This window comes from Ursus arctos, unplaced genomic scaffold, assembly GCF_023065955.2.
Source record: "Ursus arctos isolate Adak ecotype North America unplaced genomic scaffold, UrsArc2.0 scaffold_28, whole genome shotgun sequence".
NCBI classification, from domain to species: domain Eukaryota; kingdom Metazoa; phylum Chordata; class Mammalia; order Carnivora; family Ursidae; genus Ursus; species Ursus arctos.
This window is the reverse complement of record NW_026622963.1, coordinates 20,458,898-20,482,655: the sequence shown is the minus strand read 5'-3', so window position 1 is coordinate 20,482,655 and position 23,758 is coordinate 20,458,898. Positions and strand designations below refer to the sequence as shown.

The 23,758-nt window shown below is 54.1% G+C and overlaps 1 protein-coding gene across 4 annotated transcripts in view; it reads right to left on the bottom strand.

The window, feature by feature from the left end:
• Positions 1 to 1,764: 1,764 nt before the first annotated feature.
• PCSK6 (proprotein convertase subtilisin/kexin type 6) overlaps positions 1,765 to 23,758 on the bottom strand; it is a 179,203-nt gene continuing 157,209 nt past the window's right edge. For all 4 annotated transcript variants that reach the window (XM_026510261.4, XM_048221121.2, XM_057303755.1 and 1 more), the window contains 7 exons: positions 20,621 to 20,723; positions 19,480 to 19,676; positions 17,836 to 17,923; positions 14,387 to 14,490; positions 9,466 to 9,595; positions 4,609 to 4,721; positions 1,765 to 3,196 (listed from right to left, as the gene is read on the bottom strand). In XM_026510261.4, the coding sequence (XP_026366046.3) occupies positions 3,099 to 3,196; positions 4,609 to 4,721; positions 9,466 to 9,595; positions 14,387 to 14,490; positions 17,836 to 17,923; positions 19,480 to 19,676; positions 20,621 to 20,723 (833 nt within the window). In that variant the 3' untranslated portion in view covers positions 1,765 to 3,098. The remainder of the gene's footprint in view (positions 3,197 to 4,608; positions 4,722 to 9,465; positions 9,596 to 14,386; positions 14,491 to 17,835; positions 17,924 to 19,479; positions 19,677 to 20,620; positions 20,724 to 23,758) is intronic.

Here is a 23,758-nt window from a genome sequence, read left to right as displayed (position 1 = left end):
GCAATGGAGATGAGCATGTGGGGACCATTGTGAGGTGCCAAAGAATTTGGGGACTAGGTCAGAAGACTGTCATCTCCTGGCAGTAAAGCTAGGTTAAAACAAATGCATCATGGCTGGATTTGGCCAACTGCGGAATGAACGCCCCCTCCTGCAGAGAGCCAGCCTCCCTCCCTAGAGACAGAAAGGGAGCCACCTTGCCAGCGTGTGGCCCAACGCAAGTCACTTTACCTCTAGGAGCCCCAGTCTACGCAACAACAGATTTAGAGGAGATGATCTGATCTGGACAAATCATATGATTTGTCATATAAAACAAAATCAATGAACATGTCCCACCCATACTGAGTCCAAATATCCTTAAGGTTGGGCCATGGGTGAACAGGCACTTTCTGTGGTCGGTCCTTTTTAACCAGGTGGTGTTTTGTCCTTAGGACTCTGTGAACAGCTTCTCAGCTTGCCAGCACCCTCGGCAGCCCCAGGACTGGCCGGCCCAGCCACTGCCATGAGGGTACGTGCGCTCTGAGGCTGCCTGTTGGCTTCTCGTAGTTGGCGTCCTTTGGGAATAAAAGGAATTTATTTCAGCTTCAGTCCCAAACATGTTAGACCATAGCTCTCGGTGGGTAAAGAGCTCCAGGGGGCTAAAGTGGTGCCTTGCACCAGAGCCGCTGAGCAGTTGCTGCTTTGGATTCAATGGCAGTCTCGGGGGGAAGGTGAACCCCCCCCGATATTCTGCCCAGTCCTGGCTACTGTCCCCCGAACACACTCCCTCGTTCCTTCGTTGCCTCACATTGACAGCTCCAGTCGATTCTTGCTCATGGGGGGCAGCTGCTGGGCTGTGTGGCCTACCCCCGCCTTCTGAGAGCTGCACGGTGCTCCCCTCCTCTGGCTCTGAGCTTGCTGGAAAGCTCCCTGCCGCCGTGTTCCTCTGTACAAACTGTCCCCGTGGCCACAGCTGATGGGGCTGGATGAACGCTGACACAAAGCAGGGTAACCAGGGCGAAGAAGCAGATTCAGAAAGCTCACTTAGGGAGTTTGATTGGTACCAGTTTCTCTTGGGAGATGTCAGGGGTCCTGTCATTTGTTCTATCAACTGGAGAGGCGAGGAGGACAGGCTACAATGCAATGAGGGTCCAGGTCACATTGAATGCTGGCCCCAGGGGTCCCAAGGCCCAGCTGCACCCTTCCTGAAATTCCGAGTCAACCCTGGATTCCTAAAACAGGACCCCTTACCCACTTTTGTTTTTCCCTAAGTCAGTTCTAGGTGGTGCATTTCCTTTATTTGCAGCCTTTACCAAAAATTTGCTGCAATCCAAGCAAATAGAACCTTCTGAGCTCAAAGAGCAGCCATGGTAAAAATCCCATGCAGCACAAAACCTGTGGGTTCAGGGATTTCAGTCACTGTGCAAAAGACAAGCTGTGACCTAATTAAGTCCCTCTTGGCTGCTATAGGTGAAAAGGCACGTGGTCCAGGCTGCGGAGGGCGCCCCCTTGACTGATGGCAGGTATCCCTATATCCAGCCCCTCCACCCAACCAGGCTTCTGTGGCCCGAAGAAAGTCGGTTACCAAAGGACATCCTGGGGCCTGGAACTCTGGGATGTCCCCCATGACTTCATTACACGAACATTCACTAAAGGCTGAAAACCTTCCACTTAATGACATCAAAGAGATCCAGAACCATAGATAAAGCCATTTCACACATTGGTCAACCCCCACGTTTCATCGTTTCATCGTTTCATCGTTGTGCCTTGGAAAGAAATACCGGCTTCTTTGTCATGGGATGTTAACTCTTTTATTAACTTAGGGTTAACATTGTATTTGCTTTGTGGATTTCTCTTTTGAAGTTGTGGATTCAATAAACAACAGCTGGCTTCCCCCAGCTCCTAGGGGCAAGGCAAATGCATTACAGTCAAAGAGGGGAGCAGGACAAAATGGAGAACGAGCTCGAAAAAATTTAAGGCAAATGTCACTCCCATATTAAAGGGAATTGATCAAGCAGGTCTGCATTTCAATGAAAATATATGAAATATTTGTCAAAATAATTAACATCAGTAAAAATTAGAACATGTAGCTTATAAAATGCCTACACAGGTTTGGCAGAAATAAATCCAACCGTGTCATTAGGCTCGTAGTACACACAGACACAGGAGCATCCACCTTAAGAACAAGTCTCCTGGCAAGCAGAGGCCAAGTGTATTTCAAAAGCAATTCCACGAAATGGGCAGTGATGAGATTAATGACTCATGGGCTGGGTTTCCATTTTGGTAAGAGGAATTGCTTAAGTCACTGGGGCTCCCTGGGGCTGGCCCCCAGGATACCTCCGGGGGACCCTCCTCAGAAGGCTGTGCGTCGGGTAGAGGTGATCATTTGGACCAGGAGCCTCCTGGAGACACGACAGAACGTGGTGACAAGGGGCGCTCGGCTCACCTACAGAACAGTGCGGTGGAGAAAGGAAGGGTCTTCCCATCCAGATTTGGAATCGGACATTCTAAGACATCGCTGCAGTTCCAGAAGTAGCCGACTATGGAGAAGTAGACGCGCCATCCCCAGTGGTCATATATTTTACACTCCCAAGTCTATTTTATTTACAGTCTGACCAAACCGTCCCCAGACCGCTCTGTGGCAGGCGGGGGAGCAGTGCGCACCCGGCCGCGCACCCCACGTGGGGAGACGGCCTGGGCCTGGCGGGTGAGATTCATGGAGGCTGCACAAAAGCACAGGGAGGAGAGGGATGTGTGAGGCCAAGCATCTTGCCTTTCTGCTTTGGTCTTGAAGATTCAGTAAACGTATGGTCCCAGAAGCTGCTCCCAAGTCGGAGCTGTGGGTTCCCGGAATTCCTGCTGTTCCCGTTGCGGGTCTGCCAGAGGAACGGAGCCAGCAAGCAGAGTTCGAGAGGCTATCACTGTTTGAGGAACACCTCCTTGAGGCCCACCACCCATCTGGGCCGGGTGCTCAGAGATGCCGCAGAAGGACCTTGCTCCCGGGGAGATAAAGCTGTCAGATGCGGGGCACCCCTGCGAAGGCTCTGGCTGACAGTCTGGAGAAAAGGCAGAGGGACGGACGGACAGGAGAGGCCCCGCCCTCTGCAGTCAGCCCGGTGCCCCTACCCAGCCAGGAGGCACGTGCGGCAGCAAAACTGAATGAACAGCTTCCGTTCACAGAGCCGGTTGGACTTCACCATCTCACAGAACGTTTCGTCAGCTGGGGTCCCAGCAGGAAAGAGAAAGTAGAGACATGTCAGACATTGGGGCCTGTTAAGATTGTTCCAACCATCCCCTTTCACTGGGCCCTCATGATGGGTTGGGGGAGAGGGGGGGGTCACAGAGGAAATGGGGGCAGCAGCCAGGGTGGCCCTCACCGTCCTCCCCTGACATGCGAAGCCTGGTGTGGCAGAGGGGGCACCTAGCATGCAGGGGCTCACGCGGGTATAGATAACGGGGAACTCGAGGTATGGAGGGTGAAGGGGGCTGCACCAGCCGGGCCTCAGGGCTCCCGTGCATCTGTCTTTCCAGGTAACTATGGTGGTGGGAAACCTAGTAGGAAGACTCTGGGGTTGGGGGGGGGGTAGGGTAGGAGGGGCAGGCATGGAGGCTGCTCCTGCATCCTGGGAGCACCCCGAACCGGATGGGATGGGGCGGGGGGAGAGCTGTCAAGGCTAATGGAAAGGGGAAGGGGAAGAGGGAGGGAGGCCAGCCCATCCCAGCTGGCTGCTGGCTTGTGAAGCTGCCTGGCCACTGATGGGACCTGGGAGACCCTCTTGTGACCGCCCCACTTTCTCGGGCTGGATATATAACCTGAATAGGTGTCATTCTAAAGAGGGAGCCTTTGAAAGTACACGATTCTGCAAACCAAAGAAATGACCAACACCAAGGTGAGACCAATTTGAGATCTGCAGGGCACGCTGGGTTTGTGCCTGGCCAGAGCGGGCCGGTGACGGCTCCGTGGGATGGCCAGCTTTCCAAACTGGCAGGCCAGTTTACCGTGCCCAGAGCCGGGCTGCACTATTCCTCCCAGTGACCTGCTGAGCATGGAATCTTCCCGGCCACACCAGGCCTCCAGGCCAGCGTCCTCTGGCTGGAATCCCCACACTACTCTCTGGTCTCCCTCAGAGTTCAGGCCTTCACGGCCCTCCCTGGTCTCCAGTGGACCTCGAGGCCCAGGGCTCTCCCACAGCACAGACGCGGGGCTTCCCTCTGGGACATGGGGTCCTCGACTCTGGGCTCTGAGGCTGAGACCGTCCAGGCCTCCCGGCTTTGAGCCCCGAGGTCAGGCCTCTCCGAATGGAACTCACCACGCCCAGGCCGCGGGGGCTTCCGGCATGAGAGTGGGAATGGTAGGAGAAGAAAATCAGTTCTAAGAGTCACCCAACACATAGATCGGCCATCGCTTGGTGGCCAGGATGCCTTGCCGGTCAATGTTAGAGGCATTAAGGGACAGCAGGAGGATGAGAGGGGTCCCTGATGGTCACCCAAAGAAGTGGCCTGCACACCCATTCATGGGGGCTGCTGTTCCTGCAACTCCTTTCCCTTTCTCTTTTGACCTGAAGCTGGCGAGCTGATCTCCTCCAAGGGCAGCCCGAGGCTAACAGACCCCCGCAGCCCCCGGGCACTCACCGTTGCTGCACGTGTGGTTGGTGATGCACGTGCTCCCCAGCAGCGTGAAGCCCGTCTTACACCTGCTGCAGTTCCTGCTGGAGCCTTCGCAGCTCAGGCAGCTCTCGTCACACCTGCGGGAGGACACGGGTTCATGCTGCTGCTGGGGGAAGGGGCCCGACTGCTCCGGGCACCCCTCCCGGATCCCCCCTACCCTCCCGCGTGGCACCCACCCTGCAACTGTCCGCCGTGATGGCGTGAAACCCCAGCCAAGCGTCTGCACATCCTTCCTCCTGTCTGACTGCACTACTGCCCTGGGGGAGTGAAGACGGTCATGGCAGGAGCCTGCCCAGGGAGGCCCAGGCCCCAGTGGCTCACAGACTCCCTGTGGCTCACCTGGACACCTTCTTGGACACTGTGGCACCCACCCCACAGCTGGCTCCTCAAAGAGCATCAGCACATGCACCCCTGGGCAGCTGCCCAGCTCTGACGGCTAGAAGGTTGGGACTCAAGGACAGGGATGTGGCAAACCCGATCCTGGAGCTGGCCTGGGGGACCAATGTGGCCCATGAGGCTGAGCAGCCTTCACAGTGATGCCAGCCTCCCCCCAGGGCAGGTGGGCAGGGTGAGGCTCTTCCAGTCCCTGCCCCAGAGATGGGACCTGGGACTCTTTCTAATGCAGAGTACGGTGACCCCCCGGGTAGGGTTGACACACTGCGGCCCGCAAGCCCCATCCAGCAGTTCTACTGGAACAGTCACTCGCTCACCTATATATCATCTGTGGCTGCTTCCGCAGTGGCAGAATTGAACAGCTGTGACGGAGACCACAAGGCCTGCCAAGCCCAGACTACTGACCACTGGGCCCTCTACAGGAAGAGCTCGCCATCCCTGCCTTAGGGCCTGCATCCACACCTCACCCCTCTGGGCCATATGCGGACCTGGGCCGCACCTGCTGCCTTTCCTGAGTCCAGCTCCTGGTGACTGGGTCTCACAGTGCTCCAGCCTGCCGCCCACCTTCTCCATGGATGCCCGCTGCCGGTGGAACCGGCCCGGGAGGCGGAGCTCAGGCAGGGTGGGCGGTGCATCTGGAGCAGAGTCCAGCTCCTGGTCTGCCCTGTGCGGGCTTTGCTGAGGACCCAGGCCACCTGCCCCGTCAGCGACTAGACGCCATCAACAAGGCTCCTGTCGGCCTCTCCCCCAAGCAGCGTTCTGCTGGGTTCTGATTTCACCTTTGTTTCTCCCTGCGTGGAGCCCCTGGGGGGGTCACACCCTCGGACTTGATGAGAGGTGGGTTTTGTTCTGGTAAGGATGACCCCACGCTGGGGTTCAGGCCCATAGTCTGGATTCATAAATGGGTAAATCCCGCAGGCAAACTTGCCCTTCTGACGTCCTCCTCCGATAGCAAGAGCTTGGCCACCGCCCCCCAGACAACCTGGAGGGGAGGGCAGGCCTGCTGTGTGCGACCCTGTTTCTATGCTCTTTGGGGAAGCTGCTAGGGTCTGGCCCCTGTCCTGCTGCGCCTTGGAGGTGGCCCAGCCAAAGACCCCCGATGCCACAGCATAAGGGATGACTTCCCCTGGGGATCCCTGGCTTCTTTTACCGACTACCCCTGTCCTACAGTCGTCTCAAAGGCCTGGGGCCAGCACTCCCGGGCCGTGGTGGAGGGCTGCTTCCACGTAATAGTGAGTGGCGCACGCTAAGGTAGGGGGCCGCCTGCTTGTATTTGGAGAAGGTGAGCCTTCTTCCACAGGCTCGGGGTCTCCCTGCCAGCCCCAGGTGGGAATGCAGGTGTGTCAGTCTCTATGGCTGTGTAACAGACCACCACAAACCCAGCAGTTGAACTCAACACCATTCAGTATCTCCCAGTTCCACAGGCAGAGTCCTGCGCAGGCTCCGAGCAGCTCCCTGCTTGGGGTCTCACAAGGCCCAGGTCAAGGAGTCGGCTAGCCTGGGCTTGGATGTGGAGGTTCCAGGTCAAGGGAAGAATCCAGCATCATGCTGCTCCCAGGGAGGGATGATGCCCCTCCAGGTAACACCCCCACCCCCACCAACCGCCTTGAGGTCCCTGCTTCTCTGAAAGCTCCTTGGCTCTTTGCTCCTCTTGGCTCCTTTCTGCCCCTCAGGCAGTCCTTAGGCAAGGGGCTTTCAAAACACCTCTAGTTCTATGGTACCTACTTCCCCCGCAAACAGCATGGCAGCTTTGTCCTGCCAAACTCTGGAAGTGGGCCGCCCACTGTAGCCCCTGTTCCCCTCTTCCCTGCTCCATTGCAGGGGCCATGTCCTCTTCCTTCCTTTCACCTTTAGGCTGTTCCAGGTGTCGGTCAGACAGCAAGTCTTGTCACACTTCAGTCTGGGCACAGAGCAAAGCAGAAGGCAGGACTGAAGTCTCTGCTCCATTGACCGCCCGGGAGGGGAGGAGGGAGCAGAGAACAGTGGGGAGGCCTGGGGGCATGAGAGGCTAGCCACCTCTCAGGCATGAACCCCACCGAATTGCTCTCTGTCTTCAGAGAGGTCCTTGCTTGCTCTTCTGGGTCCTCTTACTAAGCCTGAAGGTGGCCAGTGCCTCTTTTGAGATCTTTATCATGGACTGTTCTCCACTTTGGGCCTCAGTTTCACGGGTCTTCTTGGCATCCTGGTTGCCAACGCAGCAGGCCTGTGTCCTGGCCAGGCTTTTCCACGGAGCTGTCCTGGGCCAGCCAGCTGGGGCTAGCCACACACCACGCAGCATCCTGGGGCCTGCAGGGGACCACACCCTAAAAGCTGCTGCTGCCTGAGTGGGGGAGGCCCTGTACAACCAAGCAGACCAAGACTAGTCTTCCTTCAGGAGGAATCCACACGGAAGGGGTCTTCGGAGCCAGGGGACTCTAAAGATAGAAGCTTCCTGAAAGGCTGGCATTTCCCCACCTCAGCACCTTGTGCGGGGCTCCTCCTGGGGTGTATCTCCAAGATCTGCTGTGTGAGCCCCAGCACTGGCCTCCCCTCTGGGGCTGAAAGCTTTCCTTCCTGTGGAGGTGAGCACCCAGGAAGCTGCTGTCCTCTGATGTCATGGAGGGGCTTGGGGGGCTGCCTACCTCCTGCCTCCTGGGCTGGGGAGGCCTTGGTTTCTGGGTGTCCTGCGGGGGGCTGGGTTCCACACTCACGGGGATACCCAGCATCCCGTGGGATCCTAGGCGTCTGACAAACCAAAGTGATTATCACCGTGGAATTGCACATTCTCCCTGGGCTGCCGTACTGAGTGTAATTACCCTTGAACCCGTGGGCTCCTTACAATGAAAGGCTTATTCAGACACCCATGCGCAGGACTCAGCAAGGCTGGGTGAAGGTGGCAAGTCTCCTATTTCAAACCAGCTCAAAAGAGGGGGCTGACCCCTGCCCAGATACATAACCCCTTGGGACCTTCTTTCGTGAGTCAAAAAACTGCAAAGACTTGGTCTCTCATTGGCTGACTATAAGGTTTTGTTTGTTTGCTTGTATTTTTGTGTTGTTGTTTTGTTTTGTTTTAAAGATTTTATTTACTTATTTGACAGAGAGAGAGAGACAGCATAAGCAGTGGCAGTGGCAGGCAGACGGAGAGGGGGACTCAGACTCCCGCTGAGCAGACAGCCCGATGCGGGGCTCGATCCCAGGATCCCAGGATCATGACCTGAGCTGAAGGCAGATGCCTAACCAATTAAGCCACCCAGGCACCCCCTTGTTTTTGTTTTAAGAGAATAAATTAGAACCCAGAGCAGTTCTCAAACACAGCCTGGGGAGGCAACCCCACTGTGGGTCCCCAGCCGTGAGCTGGAAGACAGGGCAGGGTCTCCCCAGTCCTGCTGTAATATGCGTCTCCACGCTCCCTAGTGTTGAGTTTATTTCAGAAGGAACGCCCCTCCCCCACCCCACCATCATTATCATCAAGGCCACCTTGCAACACCTCATTATTGCTCTCACCCTGAACAAGACAGGCTGCTCTGCCTGTCCTGGGATCTAGGTTATGAAGTCCTGAGGTAAGGCAATAAATATTCAGCAAGATAAGAGGACACCCAAGCAAACGGCTTCTTCTTCCACTGCTCATGCCCAGTGAGAAACGGAACACTCCAGGGCTGTAAGCCACCAAACAAGAATGGTGCATGACACAGACACAGGTGGGAGAGAGTGAGGGGGTTACAGTCTATGTTCACTGACTGCATAGGGAATGGTTTTAGAATGAGGACATTGTCTGGTCCTAAATTTTCTCTATCTAATGTAAAATGAAAAAAAAAAACACAAAAAAACCCAACACATGGTTTCCTTAATTACCATCAGTGTGAATGCATCCTGGGCTGTGGCACGGCAGGGGGGTTGGGGAAGGGGGGGGGGGGCTCCTGCTTCCTGCTTTGACCCAGCTACACAGTGCCCAGCATTCAAAGCTCATTAAATGAACAAAGGAATGAAAGCCACCGATGACACTGTGACTTTGGCCATCATCACTACAGGGGTCTACTCCACTCTAAGTGGGTTCTGGTACCCCCCCCCCCCCACCTACGGCACCCTCTACAGTGATGTGATGGGGCACCCTCCCCCAGCCCTGGGGAAGAGGCCGCCAGACTTGGCCCTCTGGCTGCTCCTTTGCTGGCACAGGGAACCACCATTCACCAGCAATCTTTTTTTTTTTTTCTTAAGATTTATTTATTTGAGAGAGAGCATGAGCAGGGGGAAAGAGAGAGAGCAAGAATCTCAAGCAGACACTCTGCTGAGCATGGAGCCCAACATGAGGCTCGATCTCACCACCCTGAGATCATGACCTGAGCTGAAATCAAGATTAGGACGTTTCACCGACTGAGCCACCCAGGCGCCCCACCCCTTCCCCAGCAATCTTAGTCTGAGCCAGGAAGACCGTGTGAAAGGACTGCATACCTTCGGCACACTTTGTGGGGCAAGCCCGGCATCTCCTCTGGATAGAAACCTTCGCCACAGGCAGGCACGCATTTCCAGTCTTGGAAGTGGAAGTTTGCCGCACAGTGAATACATTCTTCTCTGCTGGGCCCTGGGGGGTGTGGGACAGAAGCAGAGGTCAGGGACCGCCTGCCCGTGACCATGCTTCAGGCCTGCCACAGGGCCCCGGGGATCCGGGGTTTGGTCCGGATGCCCCATGTTCCCCACCGCAGCGAGGGCTCCCAGGTGCCCACCCCGTGTCTGCACCGGGCCATCCTCACCCATGTCCCCATGTCATTGGGTGGATGTGGAGGCATGAGCCAGACCCAGAATAGTTCCTACTGCCTGTGCCGTGTCTGACGGCCCTGACTCCAAATGTTTCCTTGCCAACAGGCCTTGGTCCTACTGCTTTTTGCTAGAGGCAGCCCCGTGTGGCTTGGAGCACTTGAAACGTGGCTGCACCAAGCTCAGAGGTACTGTACGTGCAGAATACATCACACGCTGGATTCCACACACTTAGCATTAAAACAGACTGAAAAAGTGCTTACTTTTTATTCATATATGTTGAAATGATAATATTTTAGGTACATTGGGTTAAATAAGATATGTTATTATCCTTATTTCTGCCCGTTTCTCTAGGAAATGTAACACTGTATCAACGGCTCACATTTGTGGCTTGCATATGTCTTTCGGGAGGGTGTGGGAAAAGCGAAGGAAGAGATTGGTGGGGATGGTGTGGGCAGGTAGTCAGTGTGGACAACCAGGCCATTTTCGACAGCAGAGAACGAACAACTAAGGGCTTATGGAGGGGGGAGTGGCAACCCCAAGAGACAAAAGCTCAGAATGAGGGACCAAGAGTCAAGAGGGAGAACCTGCAGCTCAACCAAGTGGACTCATCAGCCTGCGGCAGACGTTGGTCTAGAACGAAGAAACCGCTACCATTGTCCATTGATTCATTCATGTACAACCAGTAAGCACTGGAGTCCACTCGGTGCCAGATGTTGCTGAGGAGCACCCGATGGGGCTCAGAGGCAGCAAGATGGCCGCTGGCTGACAGCTTAGGGGACCGAACACGGCAAGAAGTCATCTTAGATGCTTATGGTGCTCACAGTCCCGGTTAAACTTCTTCCTCCGATTTCGCTGTGCTCTTCGCTTGAGGCCTGGCAGCTAAGGCAGTGGTCTCTGACCCTCTTCCTGGAGTAGCTTCTGGACTTAGAAGGGGCCTCTTGGCTGTGTCAAGGGAAGACCCCCTTGCAGACAGGGGTCTGCAGGGTGGTCCCAGCACCCCAGGGCTCAGTGCGCTGGCAGCTGGTTTCATCTCTCAGAACCACAGCTTGAGGCCTGGAAGGGCATTCTGAGCTCATCCAGCATTGTGAGAGGGATGCAGAAGCAGGAACCTTCAGGGTCACAGGGCCTCCATAATGAACAACCGCCCATGCACCCATCGTGTCCATGTGGTATGTCCCCTTCCTTCACCGCAATGCCCCTCAGACGTGTAGGCTTTCTTTCCAGTTTATGTCATTCTAGATGGAAGATTGCTCCTGTGCTTTGGCCACCCCTCCATCATATATCTCCAGGGAGCATCTGGCATTGGCCACTTGGCCCTTGGAAGCCCAGGGCCTCAGGAGCTGTGCGATCCCTGTGGCTGTCCCCGCTGGGGCCTCCCCTGCTGAACTCTGTTACCCACATTCTCCTGCTTCGGTCACTAGGGTCCTTAATGCCTAAGGAGCTTCTGTGGTGGGGAAGAACACTCGTTTGTGTTTGTATAGTTGACCCCTGACCAGCGCAGGGGTTGGGGCACCAACCCCCATGATGTCGAAAATCTGCATACAACTTTAGATTCTCCCCAAAACTTAGCCACTAAGAGCCTACTGCTGGCCAGAAGCCTTTCTGATAACATAAATGGTCAATTGCCACATATTGTGTCAGTGATACGTGTTATATACTGTATTCTTACAATAAAGTCAGCTAGAGAAAATGTTATTAAGAAAATCATAAGGAAGAGAAAATACATTTACTCTACTGTATTTATTGAAAAAAAATCAATGTCTAAGTGGACCCATGCAGGTCAAACCCACATTGTTCAAGGCTCAATTGTACTTAGTTAAAAGTTTGACTTACTGAACTTTATTTTATTTTATTTTATTTTTTAAAGATTTTATTTACTTGTTGGACAGAGAGAGACACAGCCAGAGAGAGAGGGAACAGAAGCAGGGGGAGTGGGAGAGGAAGAAGCAGGCTCCCAGCAGAGCAGGGAGCGCGAAGCGGGGCTCAATCCCAGGACTCTGGGATCACACCCTGGGCCAAAGGCAGACGCTTAACGACTGAGCCACCCAGGCGCCCCTGACTTACTGAACTTTAAAGCAGTTGAAGGACATTCAGCCGGGAAGAGGCAGAAGTTCTGGAAACGGATGGTGGTGAGGAACAATGTGGATGTACTTAAAGCCACTGAAGGGTACCCTTAAAAACGGTTAAGCTGGTAAACTTGATGATAGGGCTATCTCGCCACAGTAAAAAAGCTGATTAAACACAAATTTTCAGGACCTACTATTTTCACAATTACCACAATCTCTGAACTTTAGAACCCAAAGTGTCTTAAGGATTCTATTAAGTCTTTGCCAGCTTCAGACACTTGAAAAGCAGCCACAGATCCTAACACTAAGAGCAAAATGGGGTTTGCTGACTCGGGACCCAACACATCATTTGTGGGGCCCCACTACAGAGTGAACACGTGGGGTTCTTGTTCCAAATGCAGGGAAAATGCGCCATCAAGGGTACTAACGTACATGCGTTCCTTGCTTCTGCAATCTCTCTCTCCAGCTGTCGTGGAGTTTTTACCTGCTATTTCATGCCCTTCTCCCTTGGGCAGAGGCCTGAGGAAGGGATGCCCATGAGTGAGGGCCGACCCTCACGTGGACCTGGGGCACGACCCCTCAACTCGCCGTGCATATGCTTTATTAGCTGCACAGTCCTGACCGACGTGCTACGCCCCAGCTGGGGACAAGCTGAGCCAGGCACCTCCCCGTCCCACGGGTCCCCTACAGCAACCCCCGGCTATCAGGCAGCCCCAAAGAGGCAAATCCTCTGTACCGGGACTCTGGGCATCTGGACCAGGAATGGGCAAGTGGCTCGTCCAAATGCCCTGGGGCACTGCCAGCCCCGGGTAGAGATAGATACCACCGTGTCCCACCCTGCACTTGTGCCTGGCCACAACCCTGCGCATGGCCAGGCCCCTGCATCAGTGATGGATCACTGAATTGGGGCAGCGAGGGGAAGGCTAGGTGGGCCTGGGGCCTCCAGGGGGTGGGGAGCTGACAGCTGAGAACGGCAACTTCCAACACAGACTCATAACTAACACTGAGCAAAAAACCTCCAGGCAACTGAGAGCACAGAAGTAGGTCCTCTCCCGAGCAGCTGCCAGGGAGTGGATGCGTGTGTCTCAGGAGCTTAGAGAGAAGCCAGGCAGGCAGGCGCATGGAGGAAGGGAGACCCCCCAGACAGCCTTAGCCCTGTACGCCGTTGAATTACATGCCTGAAGTGACAGAGAAGTCAACGGGTTGAGACGAGAGAAACTATGAGCATCTCTACAAAGCTGTTTGCCAACAGGCAGTCTGGGGACATGGAGAAAGAAAAGTAAATTGAATTATTGAAATCAAAAGCGGGGTAAAGGCGCATTTCTGAATTTTATGGATTTGGGTGACTACGAAACTTAAATAAGTGACATCAGCGACGCTCCTTAATCAACCTGGGCTAAACAAGGGGACAAAACAAAGAATAGAAACGAGGGCAAGAAAATAAGAGGGCAATGGTGAGGAAAAACAGCGAACGGCCAGTGGAGGAGAATGCTTCCAAAAGCCGAGCTCCCGCTGCTGTGGGGTTGTCCCAGGAGGGCGTCCCAGGAAGGCACATGCCCTGCAGGCTCGGGGGTGCTGGCCTTGGCCACAGCTCTGCCTCCTCTGGCACGCCCACACCTGGAAAGCACAGCTGATGCCCACATGGGGCTCACAGGGCCACATGGTGCTGGCGGGGGGTGGGGGTGGGGGGGTGGGCTGTGCTGCTCCTGCCAAGTGCGGGGTCAGGAAGAGGGTCAGGAGGCGAGGACAACCTACAGTGCATCCGAGTGCACAGACTCATAATGCACTTCAACATCTAGAGCGAATAACTCTGCAACAGGAAACCCCGTAACACGAACCCATTTTCTGCTCTTCTGCATAAAAATGGTGCCTGGGAGACAGCTGCACTATCATCTTTGTGGGGAATTGTAATACACATGAAATTGTTTATAGAAGGCTTTTCCTCTTTGAATAAAATGTTCAAAATGAGGGAAGCCCGGTACCAAGAGGGAAGGCTGTGTTTTCAGAAAGCCTCCTTTGCTTCACCACCGTCTCTCTGAGGCTTACAGTCCGGCGTCTCAGGCAGTGCCTTTCCGCGGGGCGGGCTGAGCCCCAGGCAGGTGAGCTTCCCGCGGGCCCCTCAGAGCATCGGCTGCCTGGCTGGAAACCCAGGCTGCCTCATGCAAAGTGAGGTCTCACGATGTTTCTTTATTTTGAATTTTCAAAATTGTGAGGAAAGGAACAGAACATGAAATTTACTGTAGTAACCGTTTTTAAGTGTACGGTTCTGTGGCTTGAAACATCCGTGCTGTCGTGAAACCGTCACCGCCATCCATCTCCAGAACTTTTTCAGCTCCCCCAACTGAAACTCTGGACCCATTAAACACTAATTTCCCCCTCTCCCACTCCCTCCCCTGGAAGGGTCCCTGTGATCGAATGTTGCAATACCCCGCAAAGTCCAGGGCGTCTTAGGGTTTTCCTGGCTTCGAGACAGTTTGCCCAGAGTCAGTGACCCAGGTTCCAACCGTCTGGCATAATGGAAGCAAGGCCCCTGCGGGCGATGAACTCACCCACACAGGTTTGGCAGGTGTGATGGCATTCCCCACATTTGATGAGCTCAGAATCAAAGTAGGTGCCCGGTTCACAGTCTGGAATGCAGCTGCCCCGTGCAAAGCTGTTAAAAGAAAAAAAAAAAAAGGCGTGTTTTCATATCCCTTCCAAAATTCTAATGAAATTACGATCTGCTCTCACTCGCCTCTCATGAGAGGAAAGGAAAGTTGCTAAACCACAGCTCTTTGTGCTGCCTGAGGCTCCAAGCAAATGAAAGCAGAGCAAGAGTGATCTTAAGCCGGCAGGAGGCCAGGCAAGAAGAGATGCCCCCGACCTAGAAGCCCCAGGCTCCATCCCCTGGGGGCTTCGGTCCTGGTGCGAGAGTCCTCAGGCTGTCTCTTGGTCTGTGATGGCTTCTCTTCATCGACAGGAACAAAGTGGAAGCCAAACCCCGAGGGGAGAAAGTGAGCTTGGGTGGGTCACCCCAGTGGCAGGCTGGCTCAGTCTGGTCGGTCCCAGCCCCTCCACAAAGTGTGAGCTCTGATGATGTGTGACTCCGGGTGGCGGTGGCCAGACAGGTCCTAAAAGCCTGCCTTGAAACCTTCGGTGCCTCGCAATGAACTGGAAATAAAATCCACTCCTGGGACCTGACAGGCCCTGCCTGATACGGTTCCTGCCTTCCTGTCTCACCTGGTGGGGACCTACCCTACCCTACTCAACGATACAGCCGAGTATGTGGATTCTGGAATTGTCTCTGGAGCTGGACTGCCCACTGTGGGATCCTGCCTCGGCCACGTCCTAGCTGTGCCACCCCGACCCCGGGTAAGCCAGCACGTGCGGTCCCCTCACCTGTCTCCTCTCCTGGTCCTTGAGACAAGCATGGCTCCCACACTGGAAGGCTGTTTTGAGGACTAAATGAGCAAGACTCGGGAAACACTGCGAAGGTTATCTGGCACACGGTAGTGCGTCTGCTACTAGGATTTCCTCGGCTCGCAAGATTACACTGGGTTCAATGCACACGTCGAATGGGGTCTGCCACCAGGCACAGGCGACAAGCTCTCTGGCATGTTTGCGAGATCCAGAGATTCCTGCGTTTAGTGGGGCGATGTCAGGGGGTCTGGCAGCCTCTCCACACCCACAGCAGATGCCCGCTCAGGGCTCCAGGGCCACCGAGACTGGCAGTTAAATCAGGTCTTCAGTAACTGATGTTCCCCCTCGAACCCTTCCTGCATTTATCCCCTAAAGAGATAGATGGCCACCAGTCGGCAGCTCGGCTGCTCTCACCGCTTTAACGTGACAGCGATGATTTGAAGCCACAGCTTAAAAGGATATTGGGCAATAAAAGGAAGCTTTCTGTGGATTATGGCTGACAATGTTTTCCGAGTTTGCGTGCCGCTCTGAATGCCTGTCGTGGCTGGAACGGCTGCCTCCGTCCGTGGGGCTACTCCTTGGCAGGCATTTTTCCATCCGTGACCCTATTCCTGACCTGAGCAGCTGAACTCCTCTCTCCCACAGGACTCACGGGACCCAGAAACCAGCTCCCTGGGACTCCCCACCCCCATGTTCCCAAGACAGGAGGCAAGTTCTAGTGAGTTGGGCCCACGGAGCCTCCCCACCTCCTCCCCACCACTAACACCTGCCTGGGATTGGTGTCACCAGCTGTGGCCACCAGCTCAATGCCACCTTTCCCTTTGGGGACTTCCTTCCTTGACCACTTCATCCTTCCCCTGCTAATCCTGCCTTGTCCAGACTACAGGTTTACAGGACCACACATGTGATGTGTGACTCTGGGGGTCCTGCTTCCCTTTCCTCTCCCCAGACTCCCGGGAGCTTGGACCATGGGGCCTCTTCTTTCCTGATCTTCTTCTCCCTGATCTGGAAGAGTAAGGACAGGCTAAGGGGAAACTCATGAAGGCAGGGTCATTGCACTTCCTGGGCAAACTGTTTTTCTCCCCAGTGAGTAAAACGGGAGCAATATTATTAACATCCTAGGGGAGCCTGAGTGGCTCAGTCGGTTAAGTGTCTGCCTTCGGCTCAGGTCCTGATCTCAGGGTCTTGGGATCAAGTCCCACTTCATGCTCCCCGCTCAGCAGGGAGCCTGCTTCTCCCTCTGTCCCTCCCCCTCCTCATGCTCTCTCTCTAACAAATAAATACAATCTTTTAAAAAAATAATATCCACGTCCTAAGTTGCTGTGAAGATTTAAATGAGGCACTATTGGTGATAGCACCTGGAACCAGGACTTGTAAAATTTTTCCCATCAGCACCTATTCCAAATACATTCCACTCTACTGGTGAATTCCGCATCTGCAACACCTGGGAGTCTGTTAGGAACGCAGAGCAGCGGGCTCAGCTCCGAGTTGCTAGACCAGAATCTGCATTTTAACAGGAGCTCTGGTGATTCCCTGAGCACACTGCAGGGGTGAAGCTCGGCTCTCCCTGACCCTTCCCTTTCTTCCTTAACATGCAGACCCAGGTTCTAGTCCCTGGACTCTGGGAGTGTTCCTAGCATAGTTTCGAATAGAATGTTTTCTAAGCTCTAGACCGTAATTTGGAGGAACAGGTAATATATATTTGGTTGCATTAAATGCGATTTGGTTGCATTCAATGGGCTAAACAAACATTTCAAAATAGTCCAATAAAAAATCATTAATCCAGTGAAATGTTTTTAAAGCAGACATGTGCTGAGCGTGGTGGGAGAGGGAAAACCAGGAATCTAAAAAGCATGCCCTGAGAGCAAGATCCCAGAGCAGGAAGGAGATACCAGAGCTGGGGAAAAAGAGAGAGAACACAGAGAATGGAAAGGAGGAGGGAGGGCTTCACAATGCCCGTCTCCCCTGCCCCCTGCCCCGCCCACCTCGCCCAGACTGGGAGGGTCCCGGGAATGGATGCCATTTCCGGTGCCTAAAAAAACGGGAGCTCTGTTAGAATCCTCGCCTTTCCAGCAGGCACCCTGCTTTATATGGTAGGGTTGATTTTTGCTTTCAACAGTTCCCCAAGTACTGCATAAAAGGTAGAGATTTTACTTTTCCCCTAACTTTGTATTTTATTTTATTTTTATTATTTTTTAAAAAGATTTTTACTTATTTATTTGGGGGGGGGAGAGAGAGAGCGAGCACAAGCAGGCAGAGGGTCAGAGGAAGAGGGAGAAGCAGACTCCCCTCTAAGCAGGGAGCTGGATGTGGGACTCGATCCCAGGACCCTGAGATCATGACCTGAGCCGAAGGCAGACGCTTAACCTTAACCGACTGAGCCTCCCAGGCGCCCCCTAACTTTCTATTTTAAACATCGATCTCGAAGTGGAACTCTGGTTTCTACAGACTCGGAGAATCTTCACCCTGCAGGGCTTTGGGCCTCTGCTTTTATCTTTTAGGAAAAAGTTGCCAAAACTTAGTCAAACCAATGGCAGAAACAAACAACAAAAAAGCATAAACACTCCGCTGTCCTTCAGGTCCGAAGCGAGGTTTTTACCTGAATCCTTCTTTACAGACAGTGCATTTTTCTGGTTCATCAACGCACTTTTTACAGCTTGGGTGGCATTTAAGGCAAGTTTTCTGACCTGGAGAAAAAGAAGATGAGGAGAAGAGAAGGAGAAGAAGAGATGTGAATCAATCCTGGGAAAGAAGACTCTGGCATTTCAAAGCGGGGCTGCTACGACAGCTCGTCCGGTGTCAGCCACCAGGAGCGATGATGGAGTGATCGAATAGCCAGAGGTCTCGTCCAGACCGCAGGCCCACATGTGGGATCCCAGGTGTCTCTCCTCTCCTTTCTGGAGTAAATTAAAGCCCTTACACAACCTGGAGGCTCTGGAGGGGGGGCCCTTTCCAGAGGAGACACTCTCTGTTTCTGTTTATTTCAAGCAGGACTGAAACCAGTTCCCTGGCTGACTGAGCAGAGATTAATCAGGTTTAAGTCTTTATTTAAAAAAAAAAAAAGTGACAGGGTTGGAGACCTGTGATAGTGGACTTTATTGAAGACTTGTAGTTACAAAGACTGAGACATAAATCTAGAACGCCCATCACACCTCCTAGGGAAATGCTGGGTCACCACAACCCCCAAGAGCATTTGCCTGGTACGATCACGTCTTTCCTTCTGGTGCCTCATTATCGCCACCTTGCGTCTGGGCCTGGAAGCTCAGGGCTGCTTGCTCCACCTCGGTGCCTCCTCCCCAGGGCCCCCCAGGTGGCATCACATACAGGCAGCAGGTGTTCAGGGAGGACACTGGGTCAATGAGGGTGGCTGATTCTTGCCTTAGGAGCAGGGTGGGGATGAAGGCATCTCCACCCGGAAAACAGGTCTGGCTGGCAGCCCAGGGCAGGTGTTTGCAAAGGCTGTGAAATGCATCTCGCAAGATGATGGGCTATTCCTCTAAAGAGATTCTGGTTATTCAGTGGCATTATATGTCTTTAAGGATTTCCTGGCTCCTTCTCCATGGGAAGAACTGTAATGCCATCGCAGACTGGATCAATGGTCCCTCCTGCATAGCAAGGGCCGCTGTGGGAAGGCTTTGATCTACACAAATCGCCAAGGTCAAAACGGCAGCTTCTTTGAACTTGAGAACTGTCCTCCATCTGTTTAACCCAGACCCTGTCTTTTGCCTCTTATGGGGCAAGGTGTGTTGCTGAAACCCTGGCATGGGTCCTGGGCCCCAGAGCCCCAGAGCCCCACCCACCTGCCTGGGCCTGGTGGAATGGGGGGGCACCTGGTTTCACGGCTCTGAGTTCAAGTCAAACCTGTGCCATCACTAGTTGTGGGCCTTTTGCCGCCTCTCAGCTTCATTTCCCCAGCCGCAAGACCAGGAAAGCATCACCCACCTCTTAGGGGTGTGGTCCCTACTTGTAAAATGTGCCACAAAGACTAACCCATCTCTTCTGAGCCCAATTAACACTGGCCAGTAGGCTCCTCATTGTCTTTGAAGGACTGAAAACCTTCTGCCCATACTTGAATCCCGATTTCAGCTTAGCAGCTTTTCCTGGGAAGGGCTTTGTCCCACTGTCAACCCCCCGGTCCAGAAGCTGGTTCCAGATTCCCTGGGAAAATTCTCCCAGGAGAGGGGACCCCAGCCCAGAGAGGGGGGCTGACTCATCATTCCTACGCACACAGATATGCACTTACTTTCGTCAGCATAAAATCCAGTGGGACAGAAAGTCACACAAGTGTGCATCTCCTGATGGTGATAGAACCCGCGGCGGCAGGACAGGCACTGGACTGGGCTCCTGCCCGAGCAGGTCTCACACCCCTTGTAGCACCGGCGACAGCGTCTTGCTGCTCTGTCCCCAAAGTAGCCCAGAGGGCACACGCTCACGCACTTCCTGTGGAAGCAGGAGGCACAGAGGACCTTTCCAACCCGGCCCACCACCACCCTGGAAGCCCACAGCACTGTTGGGTCCTCTCCAGGGCACCTAGCTGGAGAGGAAATTCTAGCTGGCCCTCACCCCCCAAGTCAGCAAAACTCGGAGGGAAACAAAGGCCTCGGGGGTGAAGGTTAACCCATGTATGCCCATGGACTTGGTGAGCACAGCTGAGAGGTTCCTAAGCACACAGGAGAGGGTCTGGGACTTGGATAAGAACCTGGGAATGCTTGCCTTTCGAAGTCTCCCCAGAGGAGGTGCTTAACGGCACCTGGATGATGGCATTGGACTTTCGGAAGTTTGAGCTCTGGGCAACCTCACCGCTGGTGCCCTTGGGGAGCTAGTGTCACGGGCAGTGAGTAAAGGCAGCAAGCGGCTGACTGCCTTTGCACGGCGCAGGGGGAGTGTGGCTGTGTCTGGGAGCTCGAGGACACCATGCGAGTCATGCCCGTAGCCCTGCAGGGCCACACTGCTGACTGGACACTGGGAGGGTGGGGGGGAGCTCCCCAGGCCTGGCCCGTGGGGCTTTTAGAACAGTACTGGCCTCTAAAATGACATTCGGCTCTAGTTCCCAAGAGGTCAGCCTTGGCATACTCAGTCTGACCCCTTTCTGTTTAACAAAATGGCCTGCAGACAGTTTATAACCACAGACACCGCAATGCCACCACCTGGGATTTCTCTGTCCTGGACATGAATGACTTGCGTGATGAGGATAAGAAGTTATTCAAACTCATACAATTCCACAGTAATCAATCTCAGTGGAATTTCCTTTTTGGGGAGTATTACATGACTTTATAAGTAGGGCGCCAGGCTGTGGGGGGACTCAGCACACAGCCGGAAACAGGTCACCTTGGTGGTACTCTGAGGGGCTTCAGGACATGCCGTGGGAAGCCCCAGCCCATTACCTGCTGGTCTTGACGCTCCCCAAGCTGAAATGGACACAGTTCAAGCACTGGTCTGCTTTGGGGCCGTCACAGCCCTTGTCACCGCACTCCGGATGGCACAGACCTTAAAGAAACAAGCATTTCCTTTCACCCATAGAGATGCTTTGTCAACCAAAGGCAGTCCCTTAAGACCCTGGGTCAGGACATCCCAGCCTAGGAGGGGTGGGAGAAGATTCCCTAGAGAGTGGTGGGGCTGCTGGGGCTACACGGCCGGACGCTGGGCTGGACGGAGCATCCACCCCACGGCAATCTGGCTATGCTGAGAGCTGAGCCTGGCCCCAGGTTCCAGCATCAGAGGGTCTGAGGACTCAAATGGCAGCCCGAGGAAAAGAGCCTGAGGTGGGTGGGGACCCAGATGCAAGAGATGAGCAGTGTGCCATGGCAGGAGAGAGGCCGAGAACACCCTTCTTCAGGGCATTCCCCTGCATCAGGGGTCATGATCCCAGGACCAGCCATCTCTCCTGATTCCCAAGGTGAAGGACAAAGCAATGCACTCTGGGGTGTCAAGGGCATGAGGGAAGCTGCTGCCAGGCAGTGATGATCCCACAGGAATTAAGCAGGAAAGGTGGAGGAGAGGATTCCCTACGTGCCTTGGTGGGAACAGGATGGATTTGCAAGCTCAGTGCCATGGGGTGCGGCTGTCCCTCGGTGGGGACAGGGTGGGCACTTTTCTGCAAACCTTTTTGGCTTCCCTCCCTCTCAGCCTCCGCGGTGGGCCACCCCATCTTCCCCCAAGGCCCCCCAAATCCCCGCATTCTGACTCTGGGGCCTGCGTGTCGTTGGAAAAGTGGTGGAGAGAAATGCAGGGAGTTCAGTGGCCCCCAGCCAGCCTCACTCTTGCAGGTCTGCCTTGAGCGTGCGCCTTGCGGATGAGCCCTGGAGGAAATGTCTAGTGGCCTCGGGCCCGGGTGGGGCAGGTCCAGAGGACGCGTCCCGTTGACCTAGCCTGAGGAACGTGACCACAGCATGTGGAAGAACAGCACTGTGGTGGGACCCTCCGCCTGCCTTACCCCTGACCCTGTTCCTCCAGCCCTGGCCAATGGCTCCAGAAAACCTCCCCATGTGGGGAGGGGCCCAGCGGGGTATTATGAAGGCTTTTGAGTCTTTAGAAGAAAAAAGCCTTCTGTACGGTTCGAGTTGTTGGAAGGGGTGGGGAGCGAGTTCAGAAGCACAGAAAAGGTGATTTGCTGGCCACCAGCATTTCATGGGGGTGCAGGCAGAGACAAAAGTCCCCATTCTCTGCTGCCCACAATGGGTCTTTGCTGAGGAGCACAAAGCCCTCTTCATTCGTCCTTAAAGGGCCTGCAGACCTTCCTAGTGTCAGACCCGGTTTATTTTGCTTCCCTCCCCGAAGGTTTACTGTTGTTGATATTTCCAAAGTTTTCATTGTGGGTCCCACTGTGAACCCCTTTCAAGGCTGCGTTCATCCCCAGGAGCGCGCTGGGCTGGGCTGGGCTGGGCTGGGGAGGGCTCTGGAGTCGGTGCCTCAAGTCTGAGTTCCAGCACTTGGCCTGACGTGCCCAAAGCTTATCACTGAGCCTACCCTCACACCTTCTCCAGCTCCAGACTGTCGGGCTACTTTGCAGTCAATTCTCATTTGATTTGATTCTTGTCCACCTTATTCTAGGCCATTTATGGGCGAGAGCCTCAGAAATCCTTGCTTCCTGCCACATTGTTTTTAATGACCCACTGCGCTGAAGACCCATATGAGTTGGACTACTGGGCTCTGACTTCCCACCCAGCACCCCCTGCAGCAGCCCCAAGGATACATCACCCTAAGGACCACTGCCTTCCGTAGTGATTTCTCCCCCAGAAATCCAAGGGAAGCAGCAGGTCTGTCTCGTTTGATAAAGTAAACAATTTCTTTAGTCTTAAGGAAATTTGGAGGGGACAGGGAGGAGACGGAATAATTTTCCCACTCTTTCCTGGCATGGGAGACAAGAGCTCCAGGAGGCGGGATCTGGTCTAGGGTGTTTACTGCTATATTCCCAGCACCTAGAAAGGCGTTTGGCATAGGGTAGGTACCTAATAAATATTTGCTGAGTGGCTTAAGGGTAAGAGAAGGGATGAAAGAAGAGTGGGTGGAAATTGGGAAACATCCACAAACAGAATGTTCTAGGATGTCCCAAGAGAGGGATAGCCTTGGGAAAGGCCTGGTTCATGGTGTGTGCACTGGACTTCATCCTCTTCCTCCCTCCCGGGGCCTCTCTGTGGTGGAGAAGTTATTCAATAACCTGAAGAGAGTCCCGTGCAAGGCTGGGGTCCACCCAACAGTGAAAGCAGCAAATCCCAACTGGGCATCTAGCTAACCAGCCATGTGCCACCCCCATGAAGATCTTGGTAAGACACTGCCCCAGGCAGGATGCTCAGAGTATCTCTAAGCACCCTCTCGTGTGGCTGCCTACTTGAGTCGTCTCAAAAAGCCCAGTATCAAGGTTCACCTCTCGATGAAGTGCTCTTGGATTCAATCTACTTGGCTGGCTGGCTTATTCCACTCACTCCATCACTCCTAAGATTGCACGTGTTTTTTTCAGAATGCTGTAGCACGTTCCCCGGGTGAGCATATATTCCCAAGGCTCCAGATACTAGAGGAGCGTGATTCATGGGCGGACTAGCCCCGGACTCCCATCTACAGGGTGTTAGAATGACATAGGCTTGGGGCGCCTGGGTGGCGCAGTCATTAAGCGTCTGCCTTCGGCTCAGGGCCTGATCCCAGAGTCCAGGGATGGAGCCCCGCATTGGGCTCCCTGCTCCGCTGGGAGCCTGCTTCTTCCTCTCCCACTCCCCCTGCTTGTGTTCCCTCTCTCGCTGGCTGTCTCTCTTTTAAATAAATAAATAAAATCTTAAAAAAAAAAAAAAAGAATGACAGAGGCTTATTTGAAATCTCTACCAAATCTTTTGTGAAGAAAATCCAGGAGTAAAAAAGCCCCATAAACAAATGTTAGAATGCAACTTGGGAGATCTAGAAGGCCTTTGTCATCAGGTGGTACTTAGACCAGTTTCTGGAGGAACAGGAGGACTTGCTAAGTGTCGCGATCTTTTCCCTGCTGTTCATGTCATCCAGGAAAGGCATGCTAGAACCTCACCAGCAAACCGCTG